Source organism: Adiantum capillus-veneris, chromosome 2 (assembly GCF_014529385.1).
Source record: "Adiantum capillus-veneris isolate H3 chromosome 2, ASM1452938v2, whole genome shotgun sequence".
Taxonomy (NCBI): Eukaryota; Viridiplantae; Streptophyta; class Polypodiopsida; order Polypodiales; family Pteridaceae; genus Adiantum; species Adiantum capillus-veneris.
In genome coordinates this window covers 45735715-45756012 of record NC_140932.1, presented here as the reverse complement: position 1 = coordinate 45756012, position 20298 = coordinate 45735715, and the positions used below count along the sequence as shown (strand labels likewise).

General features: G+C 45.0%; 1 protein-coding gene across 1 annotated transcript in view; it reads left to right on the top strand.

Moving 5' to 3' along the window:
- The first annotated feature begins 261 nt into the window (after nucleotides 1-261).
- Nucleotides 262-20298, top strand: part of LOC147462702 (30-kDa cleavage and polyadenylation specificity factor 30-like) — an 87632-nt gene continuing 67595 nt past the window's right edge. The window contains exon 1 of the mRNA XM_086485039.1: nucleotides 262-802. Within this exon, the coding sequence (XP_086341165.1) occupies nucleotides 441-802 (362 nt within the window). The 5' untranslated portion in view covers nucleotides 262-440. The remainder of the gene's footprint in view (nucleotides 803-20298) is intronic.

Genomic DNA, 20298 nt, shown 5'->3' with positions numbered 1-20298 from the left:
ATCAACATTCATGAGACTTATGGATAGTATCTTATGGCCTTAGTTGGGATTGTCTTTTTTAGACATTCTCATTATGCTAGTAACAAGGTTGTAGGAGTATTTCTACTTCATGTGATAGGAGAGGATCCCGAGACAGGACATGCACAAGTGGAGAGGAGTTTTGATAATCAACCAACTATTCCATGGCATCCACATTTTACAAATTTCTTACTAATTCGATGCAAATACAGCTAACAAGCACTTAAGTTTAATGAAGGCAATGCACTTAAGTTTAATGACCTCACGCAGGCAATTCTAAGCTAACCTCGCTCTCGCTCTCGCTCTCTCTCTCTCTCTCTCTCTCTCTCTCTAACACGCACAGCACACGCGCGCGCGCGCCCACACGCACACACGTACAGGCGCGCACCCGCAGCACCAATTTTTTTTACTCTGGCTCTGCCATGGAGGAAGCAGAGGGAGTTCTGAGCTTCGATTTTGAAAGAGGCCTTGCCGTTAACGTGCAGGCTAATAATCCAGAGGGACAGCAGGTCTCAACAGTAGCCGCAGCAGCTCTTGGGCAAGTGGGTGATCCTACCGGAGCATCGGCAGAAGGCTCAAGGCCGGGAAATCGCAGAAGTATTCGTCAAACTGTTTGCAGGCATTGGCTGAGAGGCCTGTGCATGAAAGGGGATGTTTGTCCTTACTTACATCAGCTTGATCATGCCCGTATGCCCATCTGCAGGTTCTACATTCGTTATGGGGAATGCCGTGAGCCGGATTGCATCTTCAAACACACTTATGAGGATGCCAGAGAATGCCATATGTATGATTCTGACCTTCACTTTTGCAGTAGGTTCAGTGGCAAAATAATTTTCTATTTTGGTACATGGGCACGACTTTTTTGTTATGTCTTTTTTGTTATGTCGCTTTTTAGTCCGTGTCAATGTTCCGCGTCACTATTTTGGAGCTGTTTTCAGGAATTTCTTCTTGAACCAAGGGTTAGGTTTTTGTTGAAGAAGAAGCACTAATTTGCAAGCTTTTATTGAAGAAGAAGCAATAATTTGCAAAGCTTGGTGGACACCTTTATTTTTATGTAAATTGAGAAATAGGTAGTGTAGTCGGGAATACACAGTGCCACATCTCACTTTATCTTCTGGGAGCTAGTCTAGATCAAAGTATGCATCTTCACATTGCTCTCGCATAGCATTTCTATACCTCGTGTGACTTTTTTTGTGTTTAACTGCCCATACTCTCATGGATGCACATGTGGGTGCATGCATTCATATGGTTATTATGTGTGCTTCATAAGAACACATGCATGCTTGTGCACACATAAATATGTAAGGGTGTGCGTGCATGTATTCACACACGTGTGTGGATATGCATTAATACCTATACATATACCGTGTGTAAATGTGTGTATTCAGACTTTTCTTGCTTCGTGTTTTTCAACTAATGTCAGGTGCAACGGAATGGAATATGGTGAAGATCTAGGTTTTACACTTCCACAAATCCTTTTCTTTCTTTCCTTGCATCAGTGACTCCTCTTAGCTTGAATGATGGTTCCTTTTACCTTTCCTTGAAGAGAGGGAATGAGAGAGTGCAGTAGAGATGTGTAGAGGGAGAGAGAAAGAGAGAGAAGAGGAAAATGACACCTGATGGGGTCCTAACCAACCCTCTCAAGGGACCCCCACACCGTTGCCGATGTGGTATTTTCTTTAGATTGCGTCAATGGAATGTATACACATGCAATTTCTCAAGTGTAGACTCTATAACCTCGAATATGACTGTCGTTGTAGTAACTCCTCAAGACGAGGCACCTCTGGGGCTGATTTGATTCGCCTTTGGATCCTTCTTGATGTGGGATTGTGGATGGCCACCAAGGGGTAGATCTAGGGCTGATTTGCACTCTCTGGAAACGCTTATCTCGACGTTGCCGATGATGGACAGCGATGGAGTACTCATTGTCGGCGAGGGATGAAATGCTGGAAACACAGATCTCGACGTTGCTGATGAAAACAATGGAGCACTCAATGTTGGCGAGGGAATGGCTACGAGGAGGCTCGATGGGCTGTTGAAGTACCGGACCGCAACGGGGAGATCGCGAAGGCAGATCCAAGCCATTTTCGGCGACAGAAAGGAGTTGAAATCTGAAATTACTGGCTGTTGATCAGAAAACGTTGGCGCTGATCTGATCTTCTGGCTAGCGCTAGGTGATTTGCAACTTGTTTAAATGCTTGGCTGCCCGGCTCCCTTTATAGGGTTGAATTTTGAGTTATAAACTCCCTTAGGCTTAGGTAGGACAAACTGTCCACCAGACCCAAGAAAATAAATCATAAAAATAATTTATTAAGAGGTTTGGCCAAGGGATCAATTTCTGGGTGAAACTATCGCACATTTGCTGTCACGTGACACATCCAGCCCTATGTGTCCGTGGACAAGCTACAGCATGATCAGTGTTCAGTTCAATCAAGTCAGTCTAGAATAGGAAGTGATCTGGCACTTTTGTGAGTCTATTCGTAGACCGTGCATGCCAAGTCACTTAGTGTAGATGCATATCTTCTGGTTGCACACAGCATGATCATCAATATTCCCACTAGAATCCATCAGATTCCATCAAGGGAATTTTCCAGTGATTTTAGCCTATTTTTCCTATTTTTGACATTTTTCACTTATTAATTTAAGTGACTTCCCAACAAAAGTAGGTAGGGCAATTTGGGTAAGAAAATATATAAGCAAACCAAAGTTAGCACTAAATGGTAGAAGAGGCAACAGGAGCCAAGCTTAGCATGCAACTTCTCACAAGAACCTTGGTGGACTTTCCCCTCCAAGCAGCAGATTCCCTCACCTAGCGTTTTTGTACAACATCCCCAGTCTGGCGTTTTTGCATCAGATCTGCATCGCCAATAGCACCCAACACCTAGCGTTTTGCAAGGACCAATAACTGCTAGCGTTTTTGATCATCAGATCCCCTGGCGTTTTTGGATTTCAGCAGTAGATTAAGACCGGCAATTTTCACCTAAAGTGTAGCAGATTCAGCCCCAGAAAGACCTCAGTTTTCAGCCTTGAAGATCATCAGTTTTCGGCCCTAAACCTGCAGATTTTCAGCGTCAAAGACCCACAAAAAACAGCCCCCTAAATCAGCGTTTTGGACTAATCGCAGATTTCAGCCGATAGCGTTTTTGGACAGCAGTAGAAAGATTGCAGATTTCAGCCCTTAGGTCGACTTCGTCATCTCCGTCGTCATCGTCGACATAGCCTAGACTTGCATCAGTCTCATGCATACCATTTGTACCAGATTGTGCAATCAATAGTAGACGACTCTTGCCGACGGGAGTGGGGCCTTCGGAGAAGGGTTTTACGTCTCTGGTGTCGTATCTCTCTTCTCTCTCTATCTCTCAGTCTCATACACTTGCACGCACAGTGTCCATTCACTTTGTTTGTGATCATAGCATTCTCTCATTAAGAACGGAAGGCTCTACCTTCCATAAGAATAAAAGGAACCTTGAGCACAGTTTGGAGCACTCATCTTGAGCAAAGCGCAAACATTCATTCCGCTGCACCTAACATTGGTATCAGAGCTTTGGCAGTGTTCTGTATCACTCAAGGAAAGAACCACAAGAATCACAAGAATTTTTTTGCTTGTTGCGGTTGCACGTAACCCAAGTCCTCTTAGGCGTGTCGATTCCTAATCGTGTTTTTGAAGAGTGACAGGAAACCCAAGAAAGAAGGGCTTGTCCAACCTCCCCTTGTGTCTCTTTTCACTCATTGAGAGCGGACAGTGCACTTAGTGGCCATCCAATCGACGTGAGGTGGGAAAAAGCAACCTTGGTGTGAGCGCAAGGCCGCCAAGGGGTGCGCCCGCAGAAAGGAGTAGAACTCGGGTGATGAGAAGATCCTTCTCAAACGCGGTTTGCAAGCGAAAGAAAACCTCGAGAACCTCAAGGACTCAAGAGTCAAGACTCGCAAGAACCCAAGTTCCTCGTGAACTTAAGAACCCAAGACCACAAGAACCCACACGAACCCACGACTTCAGAATGATCATCACTCGAAGCGGATTGGATACTTCGCTTAGAGGTGATGAGCACGAGAGAGGCGAAGAAGAATTTTCCCCACCAGGAGGTTTTTTCGACCCTCCCCCTTTCCCATCTACATCAAGGATTGCACTAACTCCTATGGAGGCTTTGAACTAGATATTTATGGAAAGGAAGTTAGAACGCGAAGCAAGAAATGCAGAAATGGATCGCAGAGATGCAGAAAGAATAGCAGAAATGGAACGCACACATAGAAAGAAGAGCTGAAAGAGAAGCAGAACGAGAAGCAGCAAGGAAGGAAGCCAAAGCAATACAAGAACCGAGCGGCCGACAAAACAAAGAGTTTTGGCGACTCTATTCTCAAGTTCAGGCACAGATGCAAGAGATTTGGGGAAAGGAGAGTCTCTCAGTCTCTTCTTCTCTAAAGAATGACACACATGATTTGCATAATGATGATTTGAATGACCATGATTTGCATGATGATTTGGATGACAATGATAAGCATGATGATTTGGATGATAATGATGAATATGATGATTTGCATGATCAAGATGTGATTTCTCACAAGCATGATGAGTTGCATGAAGATGATGTGATTGTTCACAAGGATGATGTGTTAGTGGATGCTTTTTCTAGCGAAGCTAACCTCGTTGTAGATTCGATCAATCATGAAGAACCGATCTTGGCTTTCGAGTCGAGGTCCAAAGAAACCCCACAGGACGATTCGATAATTCAGGAAGAAGCGATCTTGGCTCTCGAGCCTAGGTCCAAGGACCCCTCACAGGAAGTATTATGTGTTCGCATGATTGATACGCACGCATTGTTCGAGTGTTTCATTCGTGATCGTTCCTGTATTTTAGTCAACGTCTTTATGTGATCCCTTTTATTAGGCATGACATATTGTGCGTTGAGCACGTTTCACTCATGGATGAGCACGGATGTATGCGGATTTTTCATGATAAGCTGAAAAGTATTTATGTAAGGAAGTCACATTCCATGTCTCTTCCTTCGCATGACACAGTATGAGCACCAAGCATGGGCATTTCCGTTGTGAATTGCTTCAGTTGATTGCTTTAGATCAAAAGAAAGACAAGATTGGATCTCATTGTTTGCGTGTGTGTGGTGAACGGTTTGGCACTCCGTCTCTTTGTTCATCTACATTGCATGCACAGTCTTTGAGGAAGACAAGATTATTTCCACTCACTTTACATGGAATAGATATGTTCATGGTTTTGTGCTGGAAATGGTTTTAGGAATTTTCAGCCATGGAGATTCTTGATGAAGAAAGAAGCATGACTCTCGACGAAGTTGAAGCATTGAAGGAGCCACATAAGACTTTGTGTCGCTTTCGGCGCGGCCCAAAGAAGCAAGCGTTGCAGACCTTTATGAAGTTCAAGTACTGCACGACCCACACATCAGAGTGGGCAATTAGGGCAATTCGTTAGTGGGGATGTCGTGGTATTTAGTCAATACTATGCATGATGGAGCTGATGGTTATATTGTCTTGTGGGTGACTACCTTGGGTCTGTACCTTGCACTTTCCTTTTAAGGGTGAATCTGGGCCTATCCTGGATTCATCTAGGTATATAAGCAAACCAAAGTTAGCACTAAATGGCAGAAGAGGCAACAGGAGCCAAGCTCAGCAAGCAACTTCTCACAAGAACCTTGGTGGACTTTCCTCTCCAAGCAGCAAATTCCCTCACCTAGCGTTTTTGCACAGCATCCCCAGCCTGGTATTTTTGCATCAGATGTGCATCGCCAAGAGTACCCAACACCTAGCGTTTTGCAAGGACCAACAACTGCTAGCGTTTTTGATCATCAGATCTCCTGGCATTTTTGGATTTCAGCAGCAGATTAAGACCGGCAATTTTCACCTAAAGTGTAGCAGATTCAGCCCCAGAAAGACCTCAGTTTTCAGCCTTGAAGATCATCAGTTTTCGGCCCTAAACCTACAGATTTTCAGCGTCAAAGACCCACAAAAAACAGCCCCCTAAATCAGCGTTTTGGACTAATTGCAGATTTCAGCCCATAGTGTTTTTGGACAGCAGTAGAAAGATTGCAGATTTTAGTCCTTAGGTCGACTTCGTCATCCCTGTTGTCATCGTCGACATAGCCTAGACTTGCATCAATCTCATGCATACCATTTGTACCAGATTGTGCAATCAATAGTAGACCACTCTTGCCGACGGGAGTGGGGCCTTCGAAAGAGGGTTTTTACTATGTCTCTGGTGTCGTATCTCTCTTCTCTCTCTCTCTCAGTCTCATACACTTGCACGCACAGTGTCCATTCACTTTGTTTGTGATCATAGCATTCTCTCATTAAGAACGGAAGGCTCTACCTTCCATAAGAATAAAAGGAACCTTGAGCACAGTTCGGAGCACTCATCTTGAGCAAAGCGCAAACATTCATTCTGCTGCACCTAACCATTGCCAACCTGGGAATTCAATCGACGTGGGGGATGGCTCGTTGGATATCTCTAACCTAACACTACATGCACGTCATGCCAGATGTCCACCGTAGTGTAATGATACCTGTCAGAACGCTCGTTGTCACAAACTGCTGACGTGTCAAGTCACTGAAGAACAAAGCAAATCTTCAGATCACGGCAGAGGGGCCTAAACCCTAAGAAGAAGAAGTAACAGCAATAGAAGAAGTCCTACCAACTTATGGAACCCCATTCGATAGGGGCCAAGTGACAAAGGAAATTTAAATAAAGCGGGACCACACACATGAGAGGAAGGAATTGCATAGCAGTTGATGACGTGGCAACTATATGGAAAAACCTGGATTTCACGTTGGATTGTTGACGTGGCAAATTGTACGGATTTCCATGTTTTGTGTTGACTGCTAACGTGGCAGCTGTATGGATTTTCATGTTTTACGTTGGTAGCTTTTGAGCATTGCTTTTGGACCAGATGCTTTTGAGTTTGAAGGCCTTCTATGTAAACTGCTTTTGGGGCCTAGGGCCTTAAAATATGAGGCCATGGGCTCATTCTCTGGCATGCTTCCTAGAGAAGGTGCAGAGTCTGGAGTACCGGCTTGTACTGTGTTGACGAATATAAAGAAATACTGAAAGGCGCCAAGGTTTGGGGCCAATACTCTCTGTGGTGGAATTCCGCCACTTCGTGTCGCGTGTCGTCTCTCTCTTTCAGTTCAATTGTTATTGAAGTGCTAAAAGTCTGTTTAGTCTATTCTTTTCTATTGGCACGTGGTGCTCGTCTTGCGACAGTGGTATCAAAGCATCAGGCGTGTGCTTTTTTGAAAGCATACCGGTCCTACAAAAGAGAAGACAGAGCAAATCAACGCTTCCAAAGTCTATTGGAATCTTATTTGAAGTATCTTCGGGACCCGATCCCGGACTTATTAGCCACTCCCACCCTTCATACATCGCACATCGGGGGCGCTCCCGTCTTCACCGCTCATGTCTTACAGGGCATAAGCCAAAAAGATCACTTGCAAAGAAGGATCCAAGATTTGTTTCGAGTCACTGTTTTTCTCAAAAGCAATGCTATGCAGATGTTGATGTCTACAGCTACCAAGCCTCACACTCCAAGGACTCGGCAAGCTTTCAAGAATTTTTTTGTCCGAGGTTATATGGTTTCTGACATCTTTCTTCGTTCTGACATCTTTCTTCGGAGTGCAACTTGTGGCAGAGTGGGGTACCCTGAAATGCTTGCCATGGAAACCCTAGCAGATTATAACTTGAAATTCCTCGACATCTCTCAGTAGATGTCTCTTCACGAGCTGATGACCTTGGAGGTCTGATGTGATTGCTATGGCTTGAGACTACCATCACCGCCACAGGAACATTGCTTGTTAAGGTTTGTTTCGACTATTCAAGAGTTTGTGGATCATGCTGCGGTCGGCTACGATCTTATGGAAGGAACCTTACCCTAATTTTTTGGTGCAGGTTTCAGGATGGAAAGTCAGTCGACTTTTTGAGCTCGGCTGATGTTGAGATTGCTTTTTAAGTTTGAGTTCTGTTTGACCTTGTTTGGTGATACTGTTTGGAATTTGTTTGAAATGGATGGTATCTGTTGTGAACCTGTTTTGGTGCCGATTTGAAATGTCTGACTCTGGTATTAATACCGGTTTCAATGATTGGTGATTTTTACTCCTGGCTGGAGTACCGAGAAATGATGTTTGAGAATGCTTGTTCATACTCATGGCCCGGACCCTTGTGGTTATTTGCGGGGGGAGTATTGAATGATTGAAAAGAGCTGTTTTTACTCATGGCCCGGGCCCTTGTGGTTTTTTATGGGGGGAGTATTGTTGTTGTTACTCATGGCCTGGATCCTTGTGGTTATTTACGAGGGTAGTATTAAGAAGTCTGAGCAGTGGTTACTCTCAGCACCTCCAAACGACCCAGGCTGCGGTTTGGAGGGCATTTGGTTGTAAAAGGCCTCTATATCTCATGGCGCGGACCTTTTTAGGTTATTTGCGGGAGGAGAGATGAGGGAGTCGTTGAACACCTCATGGCTTGGACCTTGATGGTTATTTGTGGGGGGAGTGTTCATCGGTGGCTTTATGTTTCTATGTCTTGTAACATGCATATGTGAGCATTTGTGTTGCATTGTGATGTGCCAATGTTAGGTGCAGCGGAATGAATGTTTGCGCTTTGCTCAAGATGAGTGCTCCGAACTGTGCACAAGGTTCCTTTTGTTCTTATGGAAGGTAGAGCCTTCCGTTCTTAATGAGAGAATGCTATGATCACAAACAAAGTGAATGGACACTGTGCATGCAAGTGTATGAGATTGAGAGATAGAGAGAAGAGACATATGACACCAGAGACGTTGTAAAACCCTCCTTCGAAGGCCCCACTCGTCGGCGAGAGTGGTCTACTTACGATTGCACAATCTGGTACAAATGGAATGCATGTGACTGATGCAAGTCTAGGCTATGTCGGCGATGACGACGGTTACGACGAGACCGACCTAAGGGCTGAAATCTGCAATCTTTCTACTTCTGTCCAAAAACTCTATGGGCTGAAATCTGCGACTAGACCAAAACGCTGATTTGGGGGCTGTTTTCTGTGGTTCTTTGACGCTGAAAATCTGCAGGTTTAGGGCTGAAAACTGAGGTTCCTAAAGGCTGAAAACTGATGGTCCTTCTGGGCCGAATCTGCTACTTCTTTATGGCTGATCTTGCAGGTCTTCTGATGATGAAAAACGTTGCCTTGCCGAATCTGAAAACGTTGAATCTGGGATCAAAAACGCTAGAGGTTGAAGTTGGGCCAAAAACGCTAGGTTGATGTTTTTTGCTGGCGAGGATGCTGATGCAAAAACGCTATATACTGTGTTCTTCTGGCGAGGACCTGCTGATGCAAAAACGCTATATGATGAGGATGGCTGGCGATGGTTCTTGTTGGAAACGGTAGGCAATGGGGGGATCTTCTTCTTGGAGGGAACCACCAAGGCTTGGTCTTGCTGAGAAGTGGCCTGTTGAGCTTGGCTCCTGTTGCCTCTTCTACCAAATAGTGCTAGCTTTGGTTTGATTATATATTTTCTTACCCAAATTTCCCTACCTACTTTTGTTGGAAAGTCACTTAAATTAATAAGTGAAAAATGCCAAAAATAGGTAAAATAGGCTAAATGCACTGGAAAATTCCCCTAATGGAATCTAAAGGATTCTGATGGGAATACTGATGATCTTGCTGTGTGCAACCAGAGGATATGCATCTACACTAAGTGACTCGGCATGCACGGTCTACGAATAGACTCACAAAAGTGTCGGATCACTTCTAAATCTAGACCGACTGGACTGACTGAACCCTGATCATGCTGTAGCTTGTCCACGGACACATAGGGTTAGATGTGTCACGTGACATCCTCTCCTTTTCAAAGTGAGGTACTGGTACCGAACTGTATGGCGTCGAGGGAGATCTCCAATAGCATCCGGAATCATGGAAGGGACTCTTTGCCGGCCCACTCTGATGTGTGGGTCGTGCGATACTTGAACTTCAGAAAGGTCTGCAATGCTTACTTCTTTGGGCCGCGCCGAAAGCGACAGTCTTCTGTGGCTCCTTCGATGCTTCAACTTCGTCTAGAGTCATGCTTCCTTCTTCTTCAAGAATCTCCATGGCTGAAAATTCCTAAAACCATTTCCAACACAAAACCATGAACATACCTATTCCATGTAAAGTGAGTGGAAAAAATCTTGTCTTCCTCAAAGACTGTGCATGCAATGTAGATGAACAAAGAGACGGAGTGCCAAACCGTCCACCACACACACGCAAACAATGAGATCGAATCTTTCTCTTATGATCTAGAGCAATCAACTATGGCAATTCACAACAGAAATGCCCATGCTTGGTGCTCATACTTTCATGTGCTCTTTCTTCAAATGTGTTGTGCCAAGGAAGAGACATGGAATGTGACTTCCTTGAATGCATACTTTTCAGCTTTTCATGAACAATCCGCATACATCCGTACTCATTCATGAGTGAAACGTGCTCAACATACAATATGTCATGCCTAGGAAAAGGGATCACAAAAGACGTTGACGAAAATACAGGAAACGATCACGAATGAGACACTCGAACAATGCGTGCATATCAATCATGCGAACACATAATACTTCGTGTGAGGGTTCTTTGGACCTAGGCTCGAGAGCCAAGATCGGTTTTTCCTGAAGGATCGAATCGTCCTGTGGGGGTTCTTTCGACCTCGACTCGAAAGCCAAGATCGGTTCTTTGTGATTGATCGAATCTACAACAAGGTTAGCTTGGCTAGAAAAAGCATCCACTAACACATCATCCTTGTGATCAATCACATCATCTTCATGCAAATCATCATGCTCGTGAGAAATCACATCTTGATCATGCAAATCATCATGCTTGTCATTGACATCCAAATCATCATGCTTAGCAATATCATTCAAATCATTATGCTTATCTTTGTCATCCAAATCATCATGCTTGTCATTCAAATCATCATGCTCATCATTATCATTCAATTCATCATGCTTCTCATAATCATGCAAATTCAGTGTGTCATGCTTTGGAGAAGAAGAGACTGAGAGAGTCTCCTTTTCTTGATTCTATGGAAAGTGCGCTTGCACTTGAGAAAAGAGTCGCAACATCTCTTTCATGTGTCGAGCGCTCTGTTGGCCGCCAAGTGCACTTGCTCACGCTCCAAGTCGGCCTTTCTTTCTGCTTCTCTTTTGGCTTTTCTTACTTTGGCTTCCAAGCGGGCTTGCTCGCTCGCTCGGGCGATGACTACCATTCTTTCTTGGTACTTACGCTTGATGGCTGCAATTCTTTCTTCGCTTTCTAACTTCCTGTCCATCATCCTCTTGTCGAAAGCCTCCATAGGAGTTAGTGCAGTCCTTGTTGTAGATGGGGAAGGGTGAGGGTCGGAAAAACCTCCTGGTGGGGAAAATTCTTCTTCGCCTCTCTCATGCTCATCACCTCCAAGCGAAGTAGCCATTCTGCTTCGAGTGATGACCATTCTGAAGTCGTGGGTTCTTAAGTTCACGAGGAACTTGGGTTCTTAAGTCCACGAGGAACTTGGGTTCTTAGGTTCTTGGGTTCTTGAGGGTCTTGAGGTTTTCTTTCGCTTGCAAAATGTGTTTGAGAAGGATCTTCTCTTCACCTGAGTTCTACTCCTTTCTGCAGGCGCACCCCTTGGCGGCCTTGCGCTCACACCAAGGTTGTTTTTTCCCACCTCACATCGATTGGCCGGCCGCTAAGTGCACGGTCCGCTCTCAATGAGTGAAAAGAGACACAAGGGGAGACTGGACAAGCCCTTCTTTCTTGGGATTCTTGTCACTCTTCAAAAACACGATTAGGAATCGACACGCCCAAGCGAACTTGGGTTCGTGCGACCGTAACAAGCAAAAAAAATTCTTGTGATTCTTGTGGTTCTTTCCTTGAGTGATACAGAACACTGCAAAAGCTCTGATACCAATGTTAGGTGCAGCGGAATGAATGTTTGCGCTTTGCTCAAGATGAGTGCTCCGAATTGTGCTCAAGGTTCCTTTTGTTCTTATGGAAGGTAGAGCCTTCCGTTCTTAATGAGAGAATGCTATGATCACAAACAAAGTGAATGGACACTGTGCGTGCAAGTGTATGAGACTGAGAGATAGAGATAGAAGAGAGATACGACACCAGAGACGACGTAAAACCCTCCTCCGAAGGCCCCACTCTCGTCGGCGAGAGTGGTCTACTTATGATTGCACAATCTGGTACAAATGGAATGCATGTGACTGATGCAAGTCTAGGCTATGTCGGCGATGACGACGGTTACGACGAGACCGACCTAAGGGCTGAAATCTGCAATCTTTCTACTGCTGTCCAAAAACGCTATGGGCTGAATCTGCGACTAGTCCAAAAACGTTGATTTGGGGGCTGTTTTCTGTGGTCCTTTGACGCTGAAAATCTGCAGGTTTAGGGCTGAAAACTGAGGTTCCTAAAGGTTGAAAACTGATGGTCCTTCCGGGCCGAATCTGCTACTTCTTTATGGCTGATCTTGCATGTCTTCTGATGATGAAAAACACAGCCTTGCTGAATCCAAAAACGTTGAATCTGGGATAAAAAACACCAGAGGCTGAAGTTGGACCAAAAACGCTAGGTTGATGTTTTCTGCTTGCGAGGATGCTGATGCAAAAATGCTATATCCTGTGTTCTCCTGGCGACGACCTGCTGATGCAAAAACGCCAATGCTGAGGATGGCTGGCGATGTTTATTGTTGGAAACGTTAGGCAATGGGGGGATCTGCTTCTTGGAGGGAACCACCAAGGCTTGGTCTTGCTGAGAAGTGGCCTGCTGAGCTTGGCTCCTGTTGCCTCTTCTGCCAAATAGTGCTAGCTTTGGTTTGCTTATATATTTTCTTACCCAAATTGCCCTACCTACTTTTGTTGGAAAGTCACTTAAATTAATAAGTGAAAAATGCCAAAAATAGGTAAAATAGGCTAAATGCACTGGAAAATTCCCCTGAAGGATTCTGATGGGAATACTGATGATCATACTGTGTGCAACCAGAGGATATGCATCTACACTAAGTGACTGGGCATGCACGGTCTACGAATAGACTCACAAAAGTGCCAGATCACTTCTAAATCTAGACTGACTGGACTGACTGAACCCTGATCATGTTGTAGCTTGTCCACGGACACATAGGGTTGGATGTGTCACGTGACAGCCAACCAATGAATATTCTAATTGGATGAGATTGCTTGGGTATGTAATTTTAGTGCATCAAGACACCCATGGAAGAATCAGTGTGATCTGGGTGTGATGGCTAATTTTACTACGCCGGAATATTATGAGTCCCGACCTAGACGAGAGGAGAAGCCAACTCCTTGATCAATAGAGCCGAGAGGAGAAGCCAACTCCTTGATCAAAAGAGCCGAAGGAAGAAGCCAACTCCTTAACAAAAAAAAGAGCAAACTTATTGTCCCTCGGAATGACCCTCGAAAATTTTTGAACTAACTTGAGTTGTTTTGCAGATAGGTTGTAATCGCGGACGATTACTCTCTTTCAAGAATGGGAGATGTCACAAATTGCTGACGTGTCAAGTCAACTAAGAACAGAGTCAACCTTCAGATCACGACCGAGGGGCCTAAACCTTAAGAAAAACAAGTAACAGCTGAAGAAGAAGTCCTACCAACTTATGGGACTCCGTTCGATGGGGCCCAAGTGACATAAAGGAAATATAAATAAAGCGGGACCACACACACACAAGGAAGGAATTGCGTAGCAGCTGATGATGTGGCAACTGTACAGAAAAACCCGGATTTCACGCTGGATTGTTGATGTGGCAAATTGTACGGATTTTCGTGTTTTACGGTGGCAGCTTTTGAACATTGCTTTTGGACCAGATGCTTTTGAGTTTGAAGGCTTTTTATGTAAACTGCTTTTGGGGCCTAGGGTCTTGAAATATGAAGCCATGGGCTTCTCTGGCATGCTTCTTGGAGAAGGTGCAGAGTGTGGAGTATTGGCCTGTAGTGTGTTGATGCAATATAAAGAAATACTGAAAGGGGGGCCAAGGTTTGGGGCCAATACTTTTTGTGGTGGAATTCCACCACTCTGTGTCGCGTGTCGTCTCTCTCTTTCAGTTCAGTTGTTATTGAAGTGCTAAAAGTCAGTTCAGTCTGTTCTTTTCTATTGGCACGTGGTGCTTGTCTTGAGACACTTGTACAAACTATTTATGCAAGGGGGTTCCCAAACTGGAAAATTTAATCTAATGGACTCGTTCGGACATTCAGGTCCTGCAAACAGGCTCACAAAATTGCCGGTACTAATCCTCCCAGGATTCTAAACACTCCTATCTAGGAAAAAGGGAAAAATTGGCTTTGGAAGTCGATGAAGCATGTCCACATGGCACACAGAGCCATGTGCACGTGACATCTCCTCCTGCGTAAGGTGAGGTATGGGTACCGATGGATCTTGCGGACATAAAGGTCCTGCAAACAGGCTCACAAAATTGCCGGTACTAATCCTCCTAGGATTCTAAACACTCCTCTCTAGGAAGAAGGGAAAAATTGGCTTTGGAAGTCGATGAAGCATGTCCACATGGCACACAGAGCCATGTGCACGTGACATCTCCTCCTTCTTAAGGTGAGGTATGGGTACCGATGTCACCAACGTGTGACTACTATCTATCCTTTTTGTTGATTTCTTTCTTATTATCTATTTACTTTCACTTTTTGGAAACACCCCTCGGGAAATCTAATTGCCCTGCATTGCATAGCTAGTGTGGAACTGTCCAGAGGGAGTCCAGGCCTGAGGGCAAGAGAGCACTAAGGTTGGACAAGGACTATGGTTAGCCAAGTGGGGTCATTGACTAGCCAAAGTGGAATCCTTTGCTACAGAGGCTACATTTCAGTTCTGGATGTGGCCGCAGTGTACAAAGAGGGTCGGATGACCTAGAAAGATACAATGGCAGCATCTCCTAAAATTTAGGGAACTGCTATTTTGGGACCTGAAAATGTGTTGACGTCATTACCTCCGGAATGACAAGGGGAACATTTTCTTACTCTGCCGTGAAGTCAACTGGGCAACCGGTTGGGATATTTTTAGACGGCAACCCCGAAACGGGAAAATGCTTATAAATGTGCCAAGTGGCACCTTCTGGTGCACTTGCCTCATGCAACAAGAAGTGGCGCTGAATTTGAAGGAGGGAGAGCCTCATTTTCAGTTTTTGTCACAGGTTAAGAGCTATGGAGTGCTTGCTTTCCCTCTTATGCACAGTGCGGTGCCAGGAGTGATGCCCTGCACGCTACGCACTGCCCTCTCTCTCCCCTTTGGCAGTATGTTATGCCCCTCTAGTGGGCTCTTCATTTGACCAATGTACAGTTGTGTGGGTTCATGCGCGATTGCCGAGGCAAGAGCCTCTTGCACAGGTACTGGATTAGCTAGCGGCTAATCCCCCCCGCAGGTACAGGTGAATTCGGAGAGGTTTCACGCTAGAAATCTCGTCTGATTCAAAGGGCAAGTAGCCCTACAAGTGCGGGAGCTCGAGGACTTGCTACGGATGCGACCGGCACGCGAAACGGAGCCCGAAACAGTGAATTACAGCCTGCTGTGTATTTTTGCAGGTTTAGGGTTTTGGCCCTAAACGGACCCTAATACCCCAGGAGGTTCGGGGACGCAAGGGGACCGCTGTACAGGTGATCTGGTGCAATTTCAGGGCTGAAAACAGAGAATTCAGCGTGCTGCAGATTCTCGCCAGGTTTTGCAAAGTGCCCGTATGCGTCGGGAAAGTCAGTCAATGCGTGGGAATACTGACTGTGAAGGGTTCTATTACAGTTATGCTGCCGAAATCGGGCTGGAACAGTGGAAATTCAGCCGAGTTTGCGCGGGGCAGCTTGTAGGGAACCACAGCGTTTATTCCCTCTTTTGAACATTAAAGAAATACCGAAAGGGGCGCCTAAGTTAGGGGCCAATCTGGTGTCCGTCTACTCATACAGGTGCAATCTAGCAGCCTGTATCCCTCTCCTCTTTGTTGTGTCTTGAAAGTACAGGTAAAATAGACGACTAATAATGGGTGAAAGCTAAATCAAGGTTTAAAGTAAAGTCTACCGCCCTTTTTGGATTGAACAGGCCGGTTTCATGGTTCCATCGACGGGATTAAATCACTTTTTCCTATAGAAGTGAGCCTTGGTCAGTTTTGGGCTTGAAGACACAGGGGATCATAGACCAGACACAGGGAATTGCAATTATGGCTGACAGACCAGTTGATGTGACTGAAGAGGTTTCCTCTTCACAGGGTCAACAGACACATGAAGTGGGTGAGTCCTCAAGACCACCACAGACAGATGACGATATATTCAGGACCCAGTTGGCTACTGCTGTGGCTATGTTCACACAAGTAATGCAGAACCCGAGGTTTTTAGTCTTTCTGCAACCTCCTGTTCCGTCTCAGCAAGTTGGGTCACTGGATCATATTCAAAAGCCTGTTAAGGCTCGAGCACAGGTGATTCATACCGCACAGTCAATGGAAACACCTGTACACTTGACGGAGAACATGCAGTCTCCACAACCTGTGCCTAAGATGCAAGAACAGGTGGCTGAGATGCGAGTATTTCAAGCTGTACCAGTTCAGCCCGCCACCTTTCAGCAGCCTATAGCTGGTTCTAATGGGCAAGGAAGCAACCTACAGGCTATGCAACAGGTCTTCCCACCACCTTCAGTACACCCTGGCTATTTTGTAGGTGGATCGGTATTCCAGAGCATGGTTGGTCATGCACCTGGAAATCAGTTTTACACGCCAGGAACAGTGTTTGGGGGTGCTCAAACGATGATGCCTAACCCCATGTACAGTGTCATGGGTATGCAACCAGGGTTTCAGAGCACTCAGGGCCAATTTGGGATGCCACAGGCAAATTTTGGTATGGCTGGAATTACAAATCAGCAGCCAAATATGGCATTTCCAGGTCAAGTTAATAGCAGCCAAGGAACACAGATGAACCCTAATAGTGTTCCCATGTTTCAGTCACTTCCATATGACAATTTAACGCCGCTGGAGAGGCCAACTCCGTACAAAGAAGGTGGCAAAGGTGTGTCATTCACGACCTTTACAGGGTTTGATGACAGGAAGAAGGCTCTCTCATTCCTCCAGCAGTTTGACAAGGCCTATGCAGGGGGAAACTTTACAGAGGCTTCAAAGGTCCGCAAGGCAGCCACTTTCTTGACAGGGAATGCGGGACAATGGTGGACAACTTTATTGCTTCAAGGGCAAGCTCCGTCCACATGGATTTACTTCAAGCAGATTTTTGCAGCAGCATGGTTATCTGATGACTTTGAAGCAGATGTCATGACAGAATGGCACCAGCTTAATGCTGCCACTTGCAGAAATCTGGATGATTACAATCGGAAGTTTTGGAAAGCTCTACTTCCAGTAACTTCCTATAGGTTTGTGCCATTGACAGAACAGATTGAAAAATACTGTTGTGGCCTACCTAAAGGATTGAGAAAGTACTGTACAAAGACAAAAGTCACTACTTTGACGCAGCTCATCGAGGTAGCAAACACTGGCAATGGTTTGCTCAAGGGAGAAGATTGTGAATTTAACACTGGCGTCAAGGCAGGATCAAGTTGGCTTTGGCACCTGGATCAAAGAAGATAAGCACTGTTTGACCCCTGACCTTTCCCCATGCTCTGCAAAGCTCACTTGCATCTGAATTTGGCTTGTCGCCCACCATATCTGGCACTAGACCAGCCATGGGCTTCTTTCCTTTCCTGTCCTCCTTGTCTTCAAAATCAGCTGGCCTTTTCTTTGTAGGACAGTTGTAAGCAATGTGGCCAGGCTGCTCACATATAAAGCATTTGTTTTCTGTCCTCATGACCTTCTTTTGCTCTTCTGACTTGCGAGGAAAACGTCTTTTCCATTTCTTTGCTGGTCCTTTTTCTGATTCAGCCGTAGCTTTGTCTTTCCCTGCGTTGGCTGACTCCTGAGTCCCTTTAGGAGCCTCATTGGGAACGTGCTTCTTGGCTGAATTTTTCTTGCCATTGAAGAGATGGGGTATACAGCAGAGGCAGGTTTGGCATGTCCTGGCCATACAGAGGCTGTGACACCCATCATTGGAAAGTTGCGTCTACATATCCAGTCCTATGTAGATGCTGAAGAATTTTACATCATGCCACTGGACGGATGTGATGTGTTGTTAGGTATTCCTTGGTTGTTTCGTGTACAAGGAATCCTGGATGCCTACAACAAAAAGATCACTGTACAGAGCAGAGGAAAGACTCACATTTTGGATGTAAAGCTTAAAGGGGAGTCTATTCCTACTGTATCAGCTTCTGCTATTACTTCTGTAATGAAAAAGCATCTTTCTGCGTACTTGGTTTTTACACGTGAAGTGTCAGATTGTGATGAATCAAATTTATCTATGCTAGATAAAGAAAGGTCAATGTTTTTACAACAGTATAGTGACTGTTTTTCCAATTCATTACCGTCTCAATTACCGCCAGAGAGACCCGAGGACCATGCGATAGATTTGGTGCCAGGCAGTAGCCCACCAAATAAGCCTCCGTACAGGGTTAGTGCGGCTCAGCAGAAAGAGATAATGGGCCAAGTACAGGAGCTGTTACAAAAGGGGCTGATTCAGCCCAGTTCATCTCCATTCTGCTCTCCAGTGTTGTTGGTGCAGAAAAAGGATGGCTCATGGCGTATGTGCATCGACTACCGTGCATTGAACAAGAATACCATCAAGAATAGGTTCCCTATACCTAGAATTGATGATATTATGGACAAATTAGAAGGAGCAGCTATGTTTAGCAGGATAGATCTAAAGAGTGGGTACCATCAGATCCGCATTAGATCAGAGGATGTGCACAAGACTGCTTTTAGAACGACGTTTGGCCTTTACAAATTTTTAGTGATGCCCTTTGGTCTCACAAATGCTCCTGCCACGTTCAATAGGATGATGGACAGAATTTTCCGTCCACACCAGCAGTTTGTTGGTACATTCTTTGATGACATGATAGTCTATTCAAAGAATGAAGAGGAGCATAGGCATCACTTGGCCATTGTGTTCAAAGAGCTACGCAGTCATAGGTTGCTCATCAATGCAAAGAAAAGTGAGTTTTTTCTGGAAGAGATTCACTTTCTGGGACACATTGTCTCAAAGGATGGTGTCAGAATGGATCCTGCAAAAGTTGAAGCGATCAAGTCATGGCCAAATTTGAAGACGGTGCATGATCTCCGAAGCTTTTTGGGACTATGCTCCTATTATAGAAGGTTTATCCGAAATTTCACTGAGATTGCTTCACCTTTACATGCTCTTCAAAAGAAGGCAGTCACCTTTAGATGGACACAGAAAGAGATTTCAGTTTTTAATCTCTTAAAGGAAAAGATGACTTCGGATCTAGTCATTGTGTTGCCAGATCTTCGGAAGTCATTTGTGGTCCAGTGTGATGCCTGTGGTAGTAGCATTGGTGCAGTGCTAATGCAAGATGGCAGGGTAGTAGCCTATGAGAGCAGAATTTTGCGAGGGCCAGAGATGACCATGCAGGTCTATGAGAAAGAGTTACTGGCTGTGATTCATGCGCTCTTAAGTTGGAAACACTACCTGCTAGGTGCAGATTTCGTTGTCCAAACGGATCATCAGACCTTGCGATACTTCTTGACACAAACAAAGTTATCTGAGAAGCATATGCGATGGGCAAATATCTTGTCCATGTTCCATTTTCAGATTGTGCATGTGGAAGGCAAGAAGAACGTTGTGGCTGATGCCTTGTCAAGGAAGCCACAAATTTCAGCTGTGTCGATTCCTTATCATCATGAACTTGATGATATGAGAGAACAGTATGCAAATGATGAAGATTTTGCAAGGGTCTTCGAGCAACTAATGGATGGACAACGTCATGAACACTATCTTCTTAAAGACGGGTTCATGATGATGCATGGCAGATTGTGTGTCACAAAGCCATTGCGACGCAAAGTTATGGAAGAGAGTCATGTCCCACCGTATGCAGGGCATCGTGGTATCGATGCTACAGTTAAAGCGGTTGAGACATTCTTCTATTGGCCTACATTGAGAAGGGATGTCGATGCCTTTGTGCGAGAATGCCTAATATGCCAAAAGGTCAAGTTTGACAGGCAAAAGGCACCAGGGTTATTGCAACCACTACCTATTCCAGATAAACCATGGGAAAGTATTGCTATGGATTTTATCTTTGATCTTCCGAGAACGCAGACAGGAAACGATGGTATTTGGACCATTATTTGCAGATTCAGCAAACAGGCTCATTTTATTCCTGTCAGGAAGAAGATAAAGCCAGATCAAATGGCACGCTTGTTTATGAGCAATATTTTCAAGTATCATGGCATGCCACAGTCG